This window comes from Pelobates fuscus, chromosome 5 (assembly GCF_036172605.1).
Source record: "Pelobates fuscus isolate aPelFus1 chromosome 5, aPelFus1.pri, whole genome shotgun sequence".
Lineage (NCBI taxonomy): Eukaryota > Metazoa > Chordata > Amphibia > Anura > Pelobatidae > Pelobates > Pelobates fuscus.
The window spans coordinates 127,311,037-127,327,867 of NC_086321.1; the positions used below are offsets into that span (position 1 = coordinate 127,311,037).

The 16,831-nt window shown below is 38.5% G+C and overlaps 1 protein-coding gene across 1 annotated transcript in view; it reads right to left on the bottom strand.

The window, feature by feature from the left end:
- IFT81 (intraflagellar transport 81) overlaps positions 1 to 16,831 on the bottom strand; it is a 155,551-nt gene that overhangs the window by 113,754 nt on the left and 24,966 nt on the right. Inside the window, exons 4-8 of the mRNA XM_063454252.1 lie at positions 14,452 to 14,632; positions 9,948 to 10,037; positions 7,352 to 7,417; positions 6,944 to 7,054; positions 710 to 794 (exon numbers count right to left, since the gene is read on the bottom strand). Of these exons, the coding sequence (XP_063310322.1) occupies positions 710 to 794; positions 6,944 to 7,054; positions 7,352 to 7,417; positions 9,948 to 10,037; positions 14,452 to 14,632 (533 nt within the window). The remainder of the gene's footprint in view (positions 1 to 709; positions 795 to 6,943; positions 7,055 to 7,351; positions 7,418 to 9,947; positions 10,038 to 14,451; positions 14,633 to 16,831) is intronic.

Sequence of the window (16,831 nt, forward strand, 5' to 3'; positions counted from 1 at the left end):
AACATAAAACTGTGTAGAAAAACAACTTAAAGGGACACTATAGTCACCAGAACAACTACAGCTTCTTGTATTTGTTCTGGTGAGTAGAATCATTACCTTCAGGCTTTTTGCAATAAACACTGTATTTTCAGAGAATAGGCAGTGTTTACATTACAGCCTAGGGATACCTCCACTGGTCACTCCTCATATGGCTACTAGAGGTGCTTCCTAAAGCAGTGCTGCACATTGACATTCAGTGTCTCCTCCCTCTGCATGCAGACACTGAACTTTCCTCATAGAGATGCATTGATTCAATTGATCTCTATGAGGAGATAATGATTGGTCAGGGCTGTGTTTGGCTTGTGCTGGTTCTGCCCTTAATCTGCCTCCTTGACAAGCTCAGCCGACCCAATGCTTTCCTATGGGAAAGCATTGTGGTTGGCTCAGAGCAACACCTCTGATGATGTCAGCCAGCAGCAGACTGAACTAAAGGTAAGATTTGACTTTATTTAGGTGCCCCAGGGGGGATAGATAGTGTTTTTAACACTAGGGCCAGGAGTACATGTTTGTATTCCTGACCCTATAGAGTTCCTTTAAAACAAGTTAAAGCTCAGCCTATAACAATGAATATAAAGTAAAATACTGCTGCCAGCACAACTAGAGAGTTCATATAACCTATTTACATATACATTCTATTTGAGAATACAAGTCTAATCTAAATCTCACCGACCTTCAGGTTTTGCATCGGCAGCAGCCTGGCGCATATTCTTCAGCTGATGCTGTGCTCTCTGCAACTTCAATTCCGCGCTATCCAGCTTCATAGCAAACAATAAGGAGAATCTTGATGAGTTCACCATTATACGTATTTTCAGAAAATATACAATCCATTAAATCATTAGCACAAATGAAAAGCTTACTTAAATGTTCTCTTTTTAAAATTCTAACTCAGCAGGATGTACTATAACTATTTATTTAACAATAAAAACATACATAACCAACCTAAAACCTGTTAGTTTTCTGGTCTCATGGCATTGATAATTTGAGTATATGTTACTGGTTAACAAATGACTTATGTTTTCTTTCTACATATAAACATGTGTATACAAATTACAAAGATGCACAAATAGACATGGGAAAGCTTTAAGAGTTTTTTCTCCTGAGGATTGGTATGTGACTCCTGCTAGTACCATAAATTAAACGGACACTACAGTCCCCAAAACAACTTTAGCTTAATGAAGCAGTTTTGTTGTACAGATCATGTCCCTGCAGTCTCACTGCTCAATTCTCTGCCATTTAGGAGTTAAATCACTTTGTTTATGAACCCTAGTCACACCTCCCTGTATGTGACTTGCACAGCCTTCCTAAACGCTTCCTGTAAAGAGTCCTCTAAAGTTTATCCTTCCTTTATTGCAAGTTCTGTTTACGGTAATTTAGATTTTATTATCCCCTGCTATGCTAATAGTTTGCTAGACCCTGCAAGACTCTCCTGTATGTGTTTAAAGTTCAATTTACAGAGAAAGAGATACCATTGTCTGAGGTAAATTACATCTGATTAAAAGTTAAAACCAATTTTTTTTCATGCAGGCTGTGTCAATCAGAGTCAGGGGAGGTGTGACAAGGACTGCATAAACAGAAACAAAGTGATTTAACTCCTAAATGGCAGTGAATTGAGCAGTGAAACTTAAAAAAACATGATCTATACACTAAAACTGCTTAATTAAACTAAAGTTGTTTAGGTGACTATAGTGTTCCTTTAAATCAATGGATTTTATTCACCATCAGCACCTGCTCCAGCACCTTATGACCCATAGTAAAATGTTGTAACAGCATTGCCTGACTTGACCTTTGTGCCCAGGTCATCCCTAAGGTTAGTGTGATTACACATCCACACATGCAAAGGTGATTTACAAAACTATAACAAACTTGACAAAAGTAACAGGCAATCCTTCTTATTCATGCAGAATTTATTTCACTTGAGAGTGCAATTGCAACCTGATGGAGACATCAAGCATTATTGGAACGTTATGTGCACCTTTTTCATAACCATAAGAAGTTTTTTAGCCACACTCAGTGATGACAGATGGATATATAACAAAACACACAGGTAAGCAATCTTTATTGTTCTTAAGGTGTTTCCTCACTTATAATAGGCAGAACTGTCAGGTCTCAACTAGGAAAAGTTCTCAAGTGGAACTGAAACACTGACCTCTTGGTATTATTAAATAAAATAAATTGTTGGTTATTAGAAAAAAAGAAGAAATACAACAGTGAGTATAAGACCATCTAGCTATTTAGCTATCAAAATACCTCAACTACACTTATATAATAAGGGTGATGTCAAGAGCAATTAATACAGCATACAGAATGCAACACAATTAGATGTAGAAGACAACATACTCAACATCAAAGCCTACGCATTTCTAAAAACGGCTTAATATTATAGATAACTTTCGACCAAAATCCCTCTGGTATTGCAGGTAGCGTGTTAATTTAGTATGCCACAGTTGAGGGGCATGTTTGGAGCCGGGCTGCAGCATTCAAGGCAGAGGTGAGGGTTGTGTTATATGGAGATGGCCAGTGAGGGACAGAAGAGGAAAGTGGTGGATAGCAGTTGTGAATCAATATCATATGACAGCTGCTGGAGGTCAATAGAGGGACACTCCAGGCACCCAGACCACTTCTGCTCATTGGAGTGGTCTGGGTGCCAACTCCACTACTCTTAACCCTGCAAGTGTAATTATTGCAGGTTTTTATGAACTGCAATAATTACCTTGCAGGGTTAACTCCACCTCTAGTGGCTGTCTAATAGACAGCCATTAGAGGGCACTTCCTGGATCATAGCACAGATTATCTGTGCTAGAGCGTCGCTGGACGTCCTCACGCTGTGTGAGGACCTCCAGCGTCGCTCATTTCCTCATTGGAAAGCATTGAAAATCTTTTTCAATGCTTTCCTATGGGGAGCACTAATGCGCATGCGCGGCATTGCCGCGCATGCGCATTAGATCTCCTCGGCCGGTGGGCGGGTTTTCACCCCTTAAGTAACCGGGGATGGGAGGTGGGAGGGAGAGGGTACCTCCAGTGCCAGGAAAACTGATTGTTTTCCTGGCACTGGAGTTTTCCTTTAAGGTTCATCCTGAGTTGAGGGGGGTTAGGAGTTAAGGTGGTGATCGGAGAGAGGAAATGAAGTGTTGCAGATATTAGATACATGTACTGTAGATACTGTACATGCATAAGAGAAAATGAGGTTGAGGTTATTGCCAGCTACATGGGTGCTAGAATTAGCCCACTGTAATAGAACAAGGGAGGAAGTAATTGAAAGTAGTTTAGAGGCTGCTGAGGTCAAAGGTGGGTTAATGGGAATATTAAGGTCTCCGAGAATTAGGAATGGAATATTAGAAGAGAGGAAGTGGGGTAGCCAGGCAGCAAAGTAATCAAGGAAGAGGAGAGAGGAGCCAGGGGGTGATAAATAACAGCAATACTAGCAGAGAAGGGTTTGAAAAGGCAAATCGAATGAATTTCAAATGATGGGAAAGAGAGGGAAGGGGGGGTGGGTAGCATTCAGAGTGTCTCGGGTTGTGGGTTAGTTGAAGACCACCAAAGGACAAAGATGCAGGGGTAGCAGTGTCAGAGGGAGAGAGGCATGTTTATGTTAAGGCTAGTAAATCTAGGAAACGAGAGATGAAGAGGTCGTGGAAAGCAGTGGATTTTGTAATATTGCAAACAGAGCGTGCATTCCAGAGGGCAGTACTGAAGGAGGATTTAAAGGAAGAGTAACATGAGATGGGTATGAGATTGGTGTGGTTCCTTGAGTTAGTACGTGGTGGGTTTTTCGAGATGGGACCGAGGTTTGTAGAGACATCACCAGCAGCTAGGAGCAGAAGGATAGAAAGGAAGTGAAGGAAAGAGTAGGTTTTGAAAGTTTTGTAGGAAGGTATGTACATAGAGGATTTGGGAGGAGTTGGAGGAGATAGGCTGGAAAGGTATATGAAGAGTGCATGGGATGAATAGAGAGGGGAAGGGAGTAAAGTGGAAGTAATGAAGATGGTATTGCCAGGGACAGGTGAGCAAAGGGATAGGGATATTTTACTAATGGGAGAAGTTAGTGTGAAAGTGAAAAGTAGAAGGGAGAACATTATTTAGAGAAAATGTGTTTTGTTATATAGATATGAAGATTAAACATACGCACATATATAATCATAGACATATATATATATATATATATATATATATATAAACACACATACACCTATGAGTGTTTAAACCATGGTTAAGGATGCAGTTTGTTAACAGAGGGATTTCAGGTGAGGAGAGGTTTAGTGACTGGATTGGTGTTGAAAACCAGCTGATCTGCACTATCTATAAGTATGGTAATGACCATGGGGTGGGATGGTGTGAGGAGGGGAGGGTGGGCAGCTTTCCAGAGATGATACCTCTGCTTAGGCAATTCTGCAGAGCTTGATTGCTTGTGAGTAATGGGTGTTGCTAATCAATGCTGTTATATTGGGGCCCAGTCTGAAATATAATGTCTGGGGTTAGAATTTTTTTTTTTAATAAACACACCATTATGGGTGGGAAGACATGGAGATATTGAGGTAATTAGAGCTGGAATACTCCATGTCATGTTTTTATGTTATTTTTAGTGATCACATAGGCATGTAACCAATTATAGTAATCCACGTCAGGATTTTAGGAATTCTTTGTTAATTGGACTAACCATGTGATCTGTTAATTGATTGATTCAAAGGGTATATATACCCAGTGTATGCTTGTGCTTACTATGCATGATTAAAGGACCACTCTAGGCACCCAGACCACTTCAGCTTAATGAAGTGGTCTGGGTGCCAGGTCCCTCTAGGATTAACCCTTTTTTTAATAAACATGTTTATAATAGGGTTAATCCAGCCTCCAAATCCTCTAGTGGCTGTCTCATTGACAGCCGCTAGAGGCGCTTGCGTGATTCTCACTGTGAAAATCACAGTGAGAGCACGCAAGCGTCGATAGGAAAGCATTGTAAATGCTTTCCTATGAGACCGGCTAAATGCGCGCGCCGCTCTTGCCCCGCATGCGCATTCAGCCGAAAGGGAGGATCGGAGGCAGAGAGGAGGAGGAGAGCTCCCCGCCCGGCGCTGGAATAAAGGTAAGTTTTAACCCTTTACTCTCCCCAGAGCCCGGCGGGAGGGGGTCCCTGAGTATGTTTTCCTGGCACTATAGTGGTATAGTGGTCCTTTAATGCGATGTAGCCGAAACGTCGCAGTATTTTATTTTGAGGAGCATTACCCTCCAATAAAGAAAAAACAATACGGACCCTGGAATGTCGCCTGTGTTCCTTGTTGTTAAGCCTTGACACAATCCTATGATTGCCATATACAGTTGCCTTAGAATCCAGCATTTGATGTTTTTTAATGCTCCTAGTATGCAAATTTACAAAGACTGCTTATATATTAGTTATATAATTAGCAATTCACTTTCTTATAGGCATTTAGAAGCCATTCATGTATTAACAATTTATTTAAAACACTTTAAACCAGTGATTCTTAACACAGGTCAGGACACAAAACTAGGTCAACATGCTATTTTGGCGGGTCCCCAATGGTAGAGGCACAACATATCATCAGGCCCCAGGCAACTTCCAATAATAAATGGTTTAGTGTACCAGCAGTGCTTTCCACATTATATATATATATATATATATATATATATATATATATATAAATATATATATATATATATATATATATATATATAAATACATACTACAAATTAAGGGGTAGGGGAGAGGTAGATTTGCCAATTAAATATTAACGGTATGGGTTATACACTCTCTAATCCCTGTTGATGCAATCACTTTAATTAACACTGTAGACTTTTATATTTATTTGATTTCTATTTATGTTCTCATTGCTCCTGTCTTGCCTTACAAATTGATTGGAGACCTGGGTGTCTCGATTCATTCACAATATGATCGGGGCCTGCAAATCCCACAATGTAAATTATTGAAAATGTTTTCTTTCAATTAACATGTGAAAATAAAAATAAAACCTACAAATGACCAATTGTAACTAGGCTACCTGTTACAACTGAAGAATGGAGTTGTTAATCCATCACCAGGACGATGTCAAGTAATCGCGTGTATACGTAACAGTGTGTGTATACATGTGTAGCATTGTGTGTGTGTGTATATGTTGGCAACCATATGCATGTGTGGCCATGAGGGAAGTGGTGGAGGCCAATTGGGTCTCTTAGATTAGGGGACCGGTCGTCTGTCACAGCGTTAGTTTCCACTTGCAGTATGCTGGGAGGAAGTGAGATGCAAACTATAGCTAAACAATGTTAATTGATAATTATGTGTATATCTGTGTGTCTTGGTGTTTCCGTTTGTATGTGTACCTGTGTCAGTTTGTAACTGAGTGTGTGTGCATATCTGTGTCAGTGTGTGTCAGTGTGTGTATATATATGCGTTTTGCAGTGCACACATCCCAGAATTCAAACTGCAACAAGACACGCAAACACACCCCTGTAATAAAACACCGCACACAAATACACCCCTGCATTGAAACAACATTACTGCAAACTCACCCCTGTGTTCAAACGAACATGCTATACATAAATGCACATCTGCATTCAAATGTCAACAGAACATACAAACACACAACTTTATTCTAACACCAACACCACACTTTTTTTGTTTTGTTGTTGTACGAAAGTAATAGATTACATTTATGACATTATGTAAAATTGTTCCTTGTAGACGCTTTCTTGTGTATATATACATTTTATACATTCAGTCCTCCATACCTACACCAGTGAACAATTTGGCTCTTCAGAACAAACGAGTTTGACACCCCTGGGTTAAACAATGTAATTATGATTAGAGAGATCGAGACAACAAAATATCCCTAATCATCTTTATAACCTGCTGTATGACTAATTCCAGCAGCACCTAAACAGTATTAGAGACAAGTACCTGATTTCTCAGTGTCTGCTTCTGCTGGCTTAGATACTCTTCACGTTCTTTCTCAAGCCGCAACTGTCTTGCAATTTCAAGCATTCGCTGATGATTTTGAACTGTGTCCACCTACATCAGAATGAAGAAGTGCTACAATTCACGGTCAAGCCATTAACAAAACAAACACAGGGTATCAAATGTTGCAGTAGTCCCACTTAGCACTTCCTTGCTATGTACATTACTTCCAGCAGCTGATGCACAGGGATCAGATTCACGTTCTTTACAAGCCTTGGGTATGGGCCCAAGAAGATTCCCTTTCTGTCAGCTCCCTTCTTAAATGTGCAACATTTCGATCCTAATCCCTGTTTACATTCCTGTGACCAAGGGGCTTGACATTGAAATTTTACAGTATCAGTTACTCCTTACCCTTTTTTTAAGACGCTCTACCCTCTTTGTTAGCTGGTCCTTCTCCTCTTCCATTGCACTGATATCCTAGGAGAAGACAGAAAGTATTAATTGTGGAAACAAATGTACTAAAAACACAAAAACTTTTCAAGTTTGTTCACATGTATGCCCAGTATTCAGAATATTGAGAACTTGTTCAAAGCTTTCTCTGTGTAAGCAAATGGTGGTGAAATACAAAATGTAAATATTGCTAATATAATGGCAATGTAGCATCTAGAAAGGAAAAACATTACATTTTTATTTTGGGGAAAGAGTATTGCTACTATTTAGAGAGAATTAGACTGCATATTTTAACACAGCACATGACAGATAGGATATAAGTTTGTTTTTTGGGCATTCAGAAAGTATTCACACCCCTTAATTTTTTCCAACTCTTTATGTTGCAGATTTATGCTGCAAATGATTGTTTAAATAATTTTTTCACATCAACTTTTTCAAAACCGCATAATGGCATAGCAAATAAAAATTGTTTTTCGAAAACTTTACAAAATTTATTAAAAAGGAAAAACTAAAATATCACATTGACATGTATTAAGACCCATTGCTATAACACATGAAATTAAGCCCATATGCATCCTATTTCCCTGGATCATCTTTGAGATGATTGAAGTCCACCTACAGTAAAATTAATTTTATTTAATGTGATTTGGAAAAGGCACACAACTGTCAATATAAGATCTCATAGATGTAAATGATATCAGAGCAAAAAAACAAGGAACTGTTTTTCAAAGGAACTGCTTGCATAGCTTAGAAACAGGATTGTGTCGATGTACAGATCTGGGGAAAGTTACAATAAATATTTACTCTATTGAAGATACCCAAGAGCACAGTGGTCTCCCTAATTCTTAAATAGAAGAAGTCTGGAGCAACCAGACTCTTGGTGAGCTCCAGAGTTCATGCATGGAGCGGAGAGAAACTTGCAGAACACTACACCAATCAAGTCTATATGGCAGACTGGTCAGACAGAAGCCTTTCCTGCAAGACACATGATTTAGCAAAAAAGCACTTAAAGGACGTCACTTCCTACACAAAAACAGGGAAGGTCATAAAGACAGTTTTCAAACACTATCAGACCAAAGTTTCTGATGGATGATGTCATATACTAAAGGTAGGGATGAGATTTTCCTCATTGTTTTACCTATATACTTCATTAAAAAAAAAAAAAAAAATTCCTGGTTTAAGGATTATTATATTAAAACAGATTTTTGAGTTAACATCTGTCCTTTAAACCATTTGAGACCCCAGGGCGCCCCGTTGCACATGCTAATGTTTCTGCACTAGTCCAGACAGCAATGGGTGGTAGCGATTGGCTGAGAGTGTCTTGACCGATCACAGACCATCACTAGTACCCATTGCAAGTAGGAATTAGTATGGCTAAGGTAGAGTGTAATAAAATGATTGACATGAGTCTTGGGCAGCAGGAAATGCACAGGTTATCCTGGAATGTCAACTGCACACTGTGCATGTAGAGGGAATGGACATGATTGGCAACTAGTAATTATGAAGTTGTGTTTAAGGCACTATTCTGGTACGGACTGTGGTTAAACCCTCTCATACTGTGTTATAATGCAGCACATTATGAGAGGAGGCACCAGTCAAGGTGAAAAGATAACCCTTGCCACTTAATGTGTCCAAAATTTAAAAGAAATAAAATACAGAGATGCTGTCCCTTATATTTGCCAACCTCAGCTTAGGCCTAGTTATAAATATACCGCTGGCTTCGAGCATTTTAGTTTGCATTGCTCTCTATACTAACAACAAACTGAAATGCTGGTAAGCATTAAAAAATACAAATTGCCTGTGCAGGTGTTCCTCTTAACAGAACTTTCATAGTCCAGCATTGTGAGTGTACCGGCCTTTGAAAGAGCTGTTTAGCAGAGGAATCCCTGTACAAGCAAATATGTTATCGGTTTGCTATTGGTACAGATCGCACTGCAAACTGAAATGCCATTGTATTTTATTTGTGTTGAGATGCATTACAGTATGAAGCACAAGACTATATTTGCTAATCATGTACTTCATGTGGATTGGTCATCAAGCAGCTTTCAAAATGGAAGCTAGATGAAGTATTAGTCAGAAAATTATGGCAAGCTACCAAGTGCAGGTTATCAGAGAAAAAAAAAAACAGAAGAAAGAAAAAAAATGTTTAAAAACTTGTTTGCTAAGTTTATGAAATATGCTTTTATGTTTATTCATCATAAGCACTAAGAAAAAAAAACAAAATTTCAGCCAGAAGTGTCCCTTTAAGTCAGATTGTATATTTGGCCTGTATTAAATTACCCTTTAAATCTTACAAAACCGTGGATTCACAGGGGCATATGTGAACAGATTTTCTGAAACAACCCTCCATTAAAGCAGAACAACCGGAAAGAATCCATACGGTCATGCATTGAAAGACTGCCTTGAACGAACAGGTGTGATAGCTTTTGATCACAACTGTTTAATCATTTGTGGGAAGCAGATATAAATCGTATTGCTGATCAATTAACACAGCATTTTTGTAATCATGAGCATAAAATACGTATCAACTGTAAATAATGAATTATGACGATCTTACCCTTCTAATTTCTGAAGTAGAAAGTCCTGACGATTTCAACTGTTCGCATTCTTTGTGAAGAATCTTAAAGTTTTCCATTAATTCTTCATACTTCAAAAGAAAGGTAGTAGTTAATATATTTAATAATTATTAAGTCATCTTTTCATAGACAGCTGCAACAGGGAAACAATTGGAAAGCAAATTATGACAAATAAGTTAAATGTGTTGGACCTCAGGGAATGGGAGCCATTTTAGTTGTGATTACAGTGTAAAGAAAGTGGGTCATAATTAAAAAAAAAACAATAAATACAGTAATATAATTTTGTATCTTCAAAGATAACAACTCTAAGGCCTAAATAGTGATCTGTAGCAAAAGTTATCTATCTTCCTATCCTAATGTGAGGGAGCCTCAACCTACTAGCTTCCAGAACGGTTGCGTTAGAATCATGGACTCATTATCAGAAGCAATTTTGGGTTACTGGAGTTGGAAACAGAGGTACCATAAATTGAGGTTTTGTGTAACAATTTCATAGCTGTGCCAGTACTGTGCTGTTGTGGAGTCAGGAGCAATTGCAGTGGCCTTATTGAATAAATAAACGTCATATTACTGCCATATTACAGTGTCAATATATTTATCTGAAAAGAAGTACACAAAAATGGAGGCAGCTGTTTTCAGGAGTAAAACAGGAAAGGTACATCCAAACTCAATAGTTGACCTCATACTGCATATCCATATCAATTCTGTACATTACAGGAATAATACATGAATGATGTCACCTACTGAGTGCAGTACAATTATTTGAAATAAGACATTAAGTGGAATAGTTATTCCTGTTCACCAACCATGGTCAGCTATACGTTATAGTTGAAGAAAAATATATAAATCAGGAATCATATTGTATGGATACAATTCTTTAATTTTAGATCACCACAGAGCCTTGTATTTCAACAATCTGGCCTCAGTGCATTAGCTGAAAGCCTGCAATAAACTGACTCAATAAGGCTAATTATAGTAAACCAAACAGTTCCATATTCTGACAACTGCTCTAAAAATCTGTTCTCTAACCTTGAAGTCAACAGGAAAACATTCTGCTCTGCACAGCCTGTTATGCTATTTGAAAGTGCATGACTGATGTGATTTGTTATTAACGAGAAGCTACAGGACCCTGATGGCTAAGTGTAGGCGTAGACAGGTGGGTGAATTCTAGAAATTCTTACAAAATCCAGACTGTACTTTGCCATTTACCGAAGAACATGCCCCTGTTGTTTTAAAAGATAAGGTTAAAAAAAAACAAAAAAAACTGTGTAAATATTAATTAATAATATTAATATTATTTTTCCCCTGAACCATTTTTATTTCAACAGGAATTTTACCAGTGGGGTAAAAAAACTATTTGTAAAATTAAATCAAACATAATAAATACATTAAGCGTAAAAAGTATATGCAAAAATATTTGGAGACCACTCACAAATTCAAACAATACAATACAGAGTACAATAAAGCAGTGAATAACAATTCTCCACAAGGTTAGAAACTAGAGTAGCTTTCTGTGTGAGAACAGTATACCGGTAATTGAATGATATCATAGGAGCACCGTTTTTGGGGGGATGCAAGAAAAGTACCACAAGATCTTAATATAAAAAGCCAACATGTTAAATTTAGCAATTGAACTTAGCAAAGTATTGGAATCTTTTGAGCTTGATGCTAAAGGTACAGACAGTCCTTACACAAAATCTAAAATTGTAAGGACTGTCTGTACAAGGTGTGCAAGGTGTTCTCTTATCCCATTCTACAGTCTGTTAAAGCTGAATTGATAGTTGCATCAGTAATTGTGGACTGAACATAACAAAACCACATGCCAGCCATCTGTGATTAAATTACCACTTTTGCCTGACAACTTCTGAGGCTAGGCTGAAAGTTGCAGAGCCCAGGGCTTATATGCATCTATGCCACTAGGCATTTCAATTGTTAATATGCTTGACTGCGAATTCCCACAAGCTATAGAAACAGACTAGCTGCAAGAAAATGACAGCTGTAGGGGCAGACTGATGTCAAGCCATTGACAGCTGTAGGGCCAGACTGACGTTAAGCCAGCCGTAGAGGCAGACTTTCAGCAAGCCACCAACAGCTGTATGGGCAGAATGGCGGCATGCCGTTAACTGATGTAGAGGCAGAATGGTAGCAAGCCATCATCTGCTGTTGAGGCAGTTTGGTGGAAAGTCATCGTCTCCTGTAGATGCAGATTGGTGGCAAGTCACCGACTGCTGCAGGGAAAGACTGGTGTCAAGCCATGACAGAAAACAATCAATAGCTGTATTGACATATTGACAGTAAATTATTGACAACAGCAGCAGAAGCAGTCTGAAAAAGCAATTACCAGCTTTAGGGGTAGACTGACAAAGCAATCGGCAGCTGTAGTAGCAGACTGTCTACTAGTCATTCACATCTGTGGCAGCAGAGTGACAACAAACCTTTGGCAGAGGCACAGCAATGCTTTAGGGGCTGCAGAAGCAGACTGATGGCAAGCCATCAACACCTGTAGGAGTGGACTAACTGAAATCCATCAGGTGTTGTAATGGCCTATTCATCTTTCATATGGGAACATACTGTTCTCACACAGAAAGCTACTCGATTATTAGCACTGAGAGGAACACACTGCAGGAGGAGTTAGAGACTGAATATTTGCTGTACAAGAGGATAATAAAGAAGATGGTATTATTGTAGATAATGTAAAAGGGAAATGTAAATATTTGACCGTAAAAGCTGAAATGGAAAATGGCAGAATATTTTTATAGTTCAGCAATTTTGAGGTAACATTTGCAATCTTTAACTAAACCAGGACAATTAGGAAAATGTCTCCCCCTGATTTCAAAAACATTTACAATTCCCTTGTCAATTCCCAGTTTAATGAATAATAACATTGATTGCAAATCTTTATAGCTTCAATGCACCACAGATCAGGCTACATATTTTATGTAGTGGGATTCTGATACTCATTTTCATCTTTTTTAAACCAAATTCAGGGCATATTTTTGTCAAAAGGAGCAATTCATGCAATTGAAGGGGCCTTTAATAAAAAATTATTACAGAACAGGTATATAGTGAGTTGAATCATTACTTTCAGACTTTTTGCTGTAAACACTGTCTTTTCAGAGAAAATGCAGTGTTTACATTACATCCTAGTGATAACTTCGCTGGCCACTCCTCAGATGGCTGTTAGAGATCCTTCCTGGGTCATGGCTGCCTAAATTGCATCCAAACATTCAGTGTCTCCTCCCTCTGCATGCAGACACTGAACTTTCCTCATAGAGATTCACTGATGCAATTCATCTCTGTGAGGAGATGCTGATTGGCCAGGGCTGTGTTTGAATCATGCTGGCTCTGACCCTGATCTGCCTCTTTGTCAGTCTCAGCCAATCCTATGGGGAAGCACTGTGATTGGATCGGGCTACCACTTCTGATGATGTCAGCAGACAGCTTGTTTTTTTTTAGGCAAACAGCATGCAGATCTATAGCTTCCAGCTTGAATAAAGTAAGATTTTGCTATATTTATGGAGACATGAGGGGCCCAGATGGTGGTTTTAACACTATAGGGGCAGGAATACATGTTTGTGTTCCTGACCCTATAGTGATCTTTTAATGCAATGGTAAACAAAAATCTGCACACCAGTCAAGCCATAAGACATGATTTTCCCACAGAGATCATATATATATATAGTCATACTCCATTTAGTGGTGAATAAAAGCTCCAAAACATGAGGAAACCAATCCTGAAGCTGAAGGTACATCTGGCCTTCCAATGGAGAGGTACCACCATCATGTAGGAGGCTATTCTATGAAAAAAATGAGTAGCGCTTTCTACATGGGAAAAAAGGTAGATGCTGGAAGAAAAAGAGAGCTCTCATCAGAAACCTGACATGTTGTCATGAGCAATCTTCCAGAACCTCTGAGCAGCAGGACACTCTCACCAAATGTTTAAGATATGCGACAGGAGCTTCTCCACATGTAAGATCCACATTTTAAAAATTATCTAATGTAAGCTCAATTTCAAGATGCTTGGATAAGGCCTCCCCATTAGATTACAAAAAGATAAGGGCTTTAGATCACAGTGTAAGGCAGTGGTTTTCAAACAGTATGCCATGGCACACTGGTGTCCTGAAAGCCAACTCAAAGTGTGCCTTTTGATATAAGGATTATTACAGATTGAAAACAGTCCTCCAAATGTATGTTTAATAAGTATCAGAATTAATGAGAGGTGTCAATATTGAAACACAGTAATATGCAGAAGTGGTGAGATGTGCTCTTATGTAGTACTGATTTTATGAAATTTAAAGCTCAATTTTTCCTAATCATTGTTGCCATCAAATTGTCCAGTTTATCACCAAAATTTGTGAAAAAGTTTGCAGTAAAGCATAGAGATGGCAAAGCTTTAACATATAAAACAGATACCAACTCAAACTAATAGTGTAACACTGATGTTATTTACACTATCATGCACCTGACAACTGCAATGTTAGCTCATACCTGTTTATTCGTTTCAGCCACATTATCATCCTGGAGGAACTCTGTTGGGACTTCTAATCTGACCAAAAATCGTGCCAAATAAGCCCTCTTCTTTAGTTCATTAGTCTTCTGGAGCAGCCAGTATAACACTGGATGAATTACAGGTTTGCTACCAACAACTAATCCTTGCCGAAATGTACTCCTAAAATAAAATAAACAAAATTGTTATGTTTGGGGAGAATTCTAGGAAGCACATTATTAGTAAACTAACTCAATCAGAGTATGTCAAGCTTAAAGAAACACTATAGTGTTAGGAATACAAACATATTCCTAACACTATATTGCTGGAGTGAGCGCTTAGGTTACCGGCCACCTTCTCTGCGCAGTAAAAAGGTATTTAAACTTCCCTTTTCTCCCTTGCCCTTAACCTTCTTACACCCCTTGGCTTTCAAGCAGACATCGGGTCCTGTTACTTATGTTTTCTTTAGCTCCGTGAAGCTAAACTCAAGAGGCAGCAATTTCCCATAGCATCTGATTTGCAATGATTCCTCATTGGGCTGCATTGGGAAGTCTGTGATTGGACAGTCACAGAAAGTATGGGCTGTGTTAGAAGGGGTCCAGTTTGCAAAGGCAGCAGACAAAAGAACTGCAGATTTTGCAAGCTGTTTTTAGATACACATCAATGGAAAAAAATGCATAATTAAATACCTGTATGTTTTAATTTCTGGTTTATCTACTAAACAGTGATTCTTTTTTTTGGCACTGGAGTGTCCCTTTTTAATGTCATATAAGGTTATTAAAGGAATACAACCATGTATTTCAAACGTTATAGTGAACTGCTATCTGTTTAAATTACCGCTCCCACCATGTAAAGTAAAAATTTAAATTTTACTTAGCTTTTCTCCATCCCCACTGTGCTCTCTCCACTGCCGTACTACCCCCATGGTTTAAATCACCAATCCTGGAGATCTCATCCAATCCAATGCTTTCCTATGGGGCAAAATGACTCGCTGCGCCTATAAGCAACTGCTCGTAGAGATGCACTGAATCATTAAATCTCTTCATGAAGCGTTTACAAGCATTTACCGTCTCCATGCAGAGTGTGGCGAAACTGAACGTAGATCTTGCAAAAATTGCAGGACCTCTTACAGGAAGTTCCTTTAGTGGCTGTCTGAGTGACAGCCACTTTAGGTGGTCCTAAAACACTAGCTTTTCTCTGGAAAAGCAACATTTAAAATGCCCAGCCTACATGGACAGGCTATAGACATGAAAACAACTACATTAAGATGTGGTTCTGGAGACTAGAGGATCTTTTTAATTGTGCTGGAATTGTAAAATATATTGTCATTATGTCCTGAATGACTTACTTTATCTATTCCTTGGCATCCACATGGCCAGATAGCATGTTCCACACCATTATTTGATGCTGGGGTTACCACACCCACATTGCCTAGGTTACAAAGGAGTGCCCTGTGTCATACATTCTCTATGGTCCTGACTATACCTTTAAAATGCAAGAGCACCCCTGGATAAGTTTTAAATAATTCAGAAGCCCTGTTCCAAGTCCCAGCCTCTTTATGTGGGTCCTTTATACCCTTACCCAGCCTTTGTCGTCCCTGATCTGCTTTTTCTAGATCTGCTCCTGGACTTCTCTTTTTTTGTTTGCCTGTGCCCCTGACCTAGATTTCCTGCTCCTTTACCTGGTTTCACACTTTGGATTCCACGAATACAATAAAGATTTGGATCATCCTAATATAATTACACAATAGATCAAATAATAAATGTCATATTTCCAGGACCAAAATAAAGTTTATTTCCTAAATATGGCACATGGCCATTGGCTAGTCGCATGGTACTTCAGAATAGTCATCAAATCAAAGAATAGCTTAAAGACAGTGGTAGATGGAAAGGAAGATAATTAATGCTTGAATTGAAACAAAAAAACAGCAGTGGTGCAAATACAAGTGAACAAGACCACTATGATGAGACATATTGCTTATAAACTATTAAAGTGATTTATGAATGAATTATTCTTCCAAAATAATCCCTGAAAAGAAGATTCCAGGTGTGAGTTGTGTGCTGAAAATATGCAACTTTATTGTAGAGAAATCTGCAATGCAGAGAAAGCACAGCTGTCGCATCCACTAAATTTTAATGGGGTTAGCATCTAGTGGTGCAGTTCAATTAGTCACAAGAGCCATGTGAATCTACCAGGTACCTACAGCCATGCTTCACTATAGTTTGCATCACAGACTGTAATATGGAATGATACATTAGAAAATATATTTAGTGTTAAGTAGACTAACGTTACACTGCAATCCTATTTTCTGGTGATCGGACTATTATGAAATAATACAAGCATATTTAAAATGAGGCCACACTGATTTAAAATAAATTACAT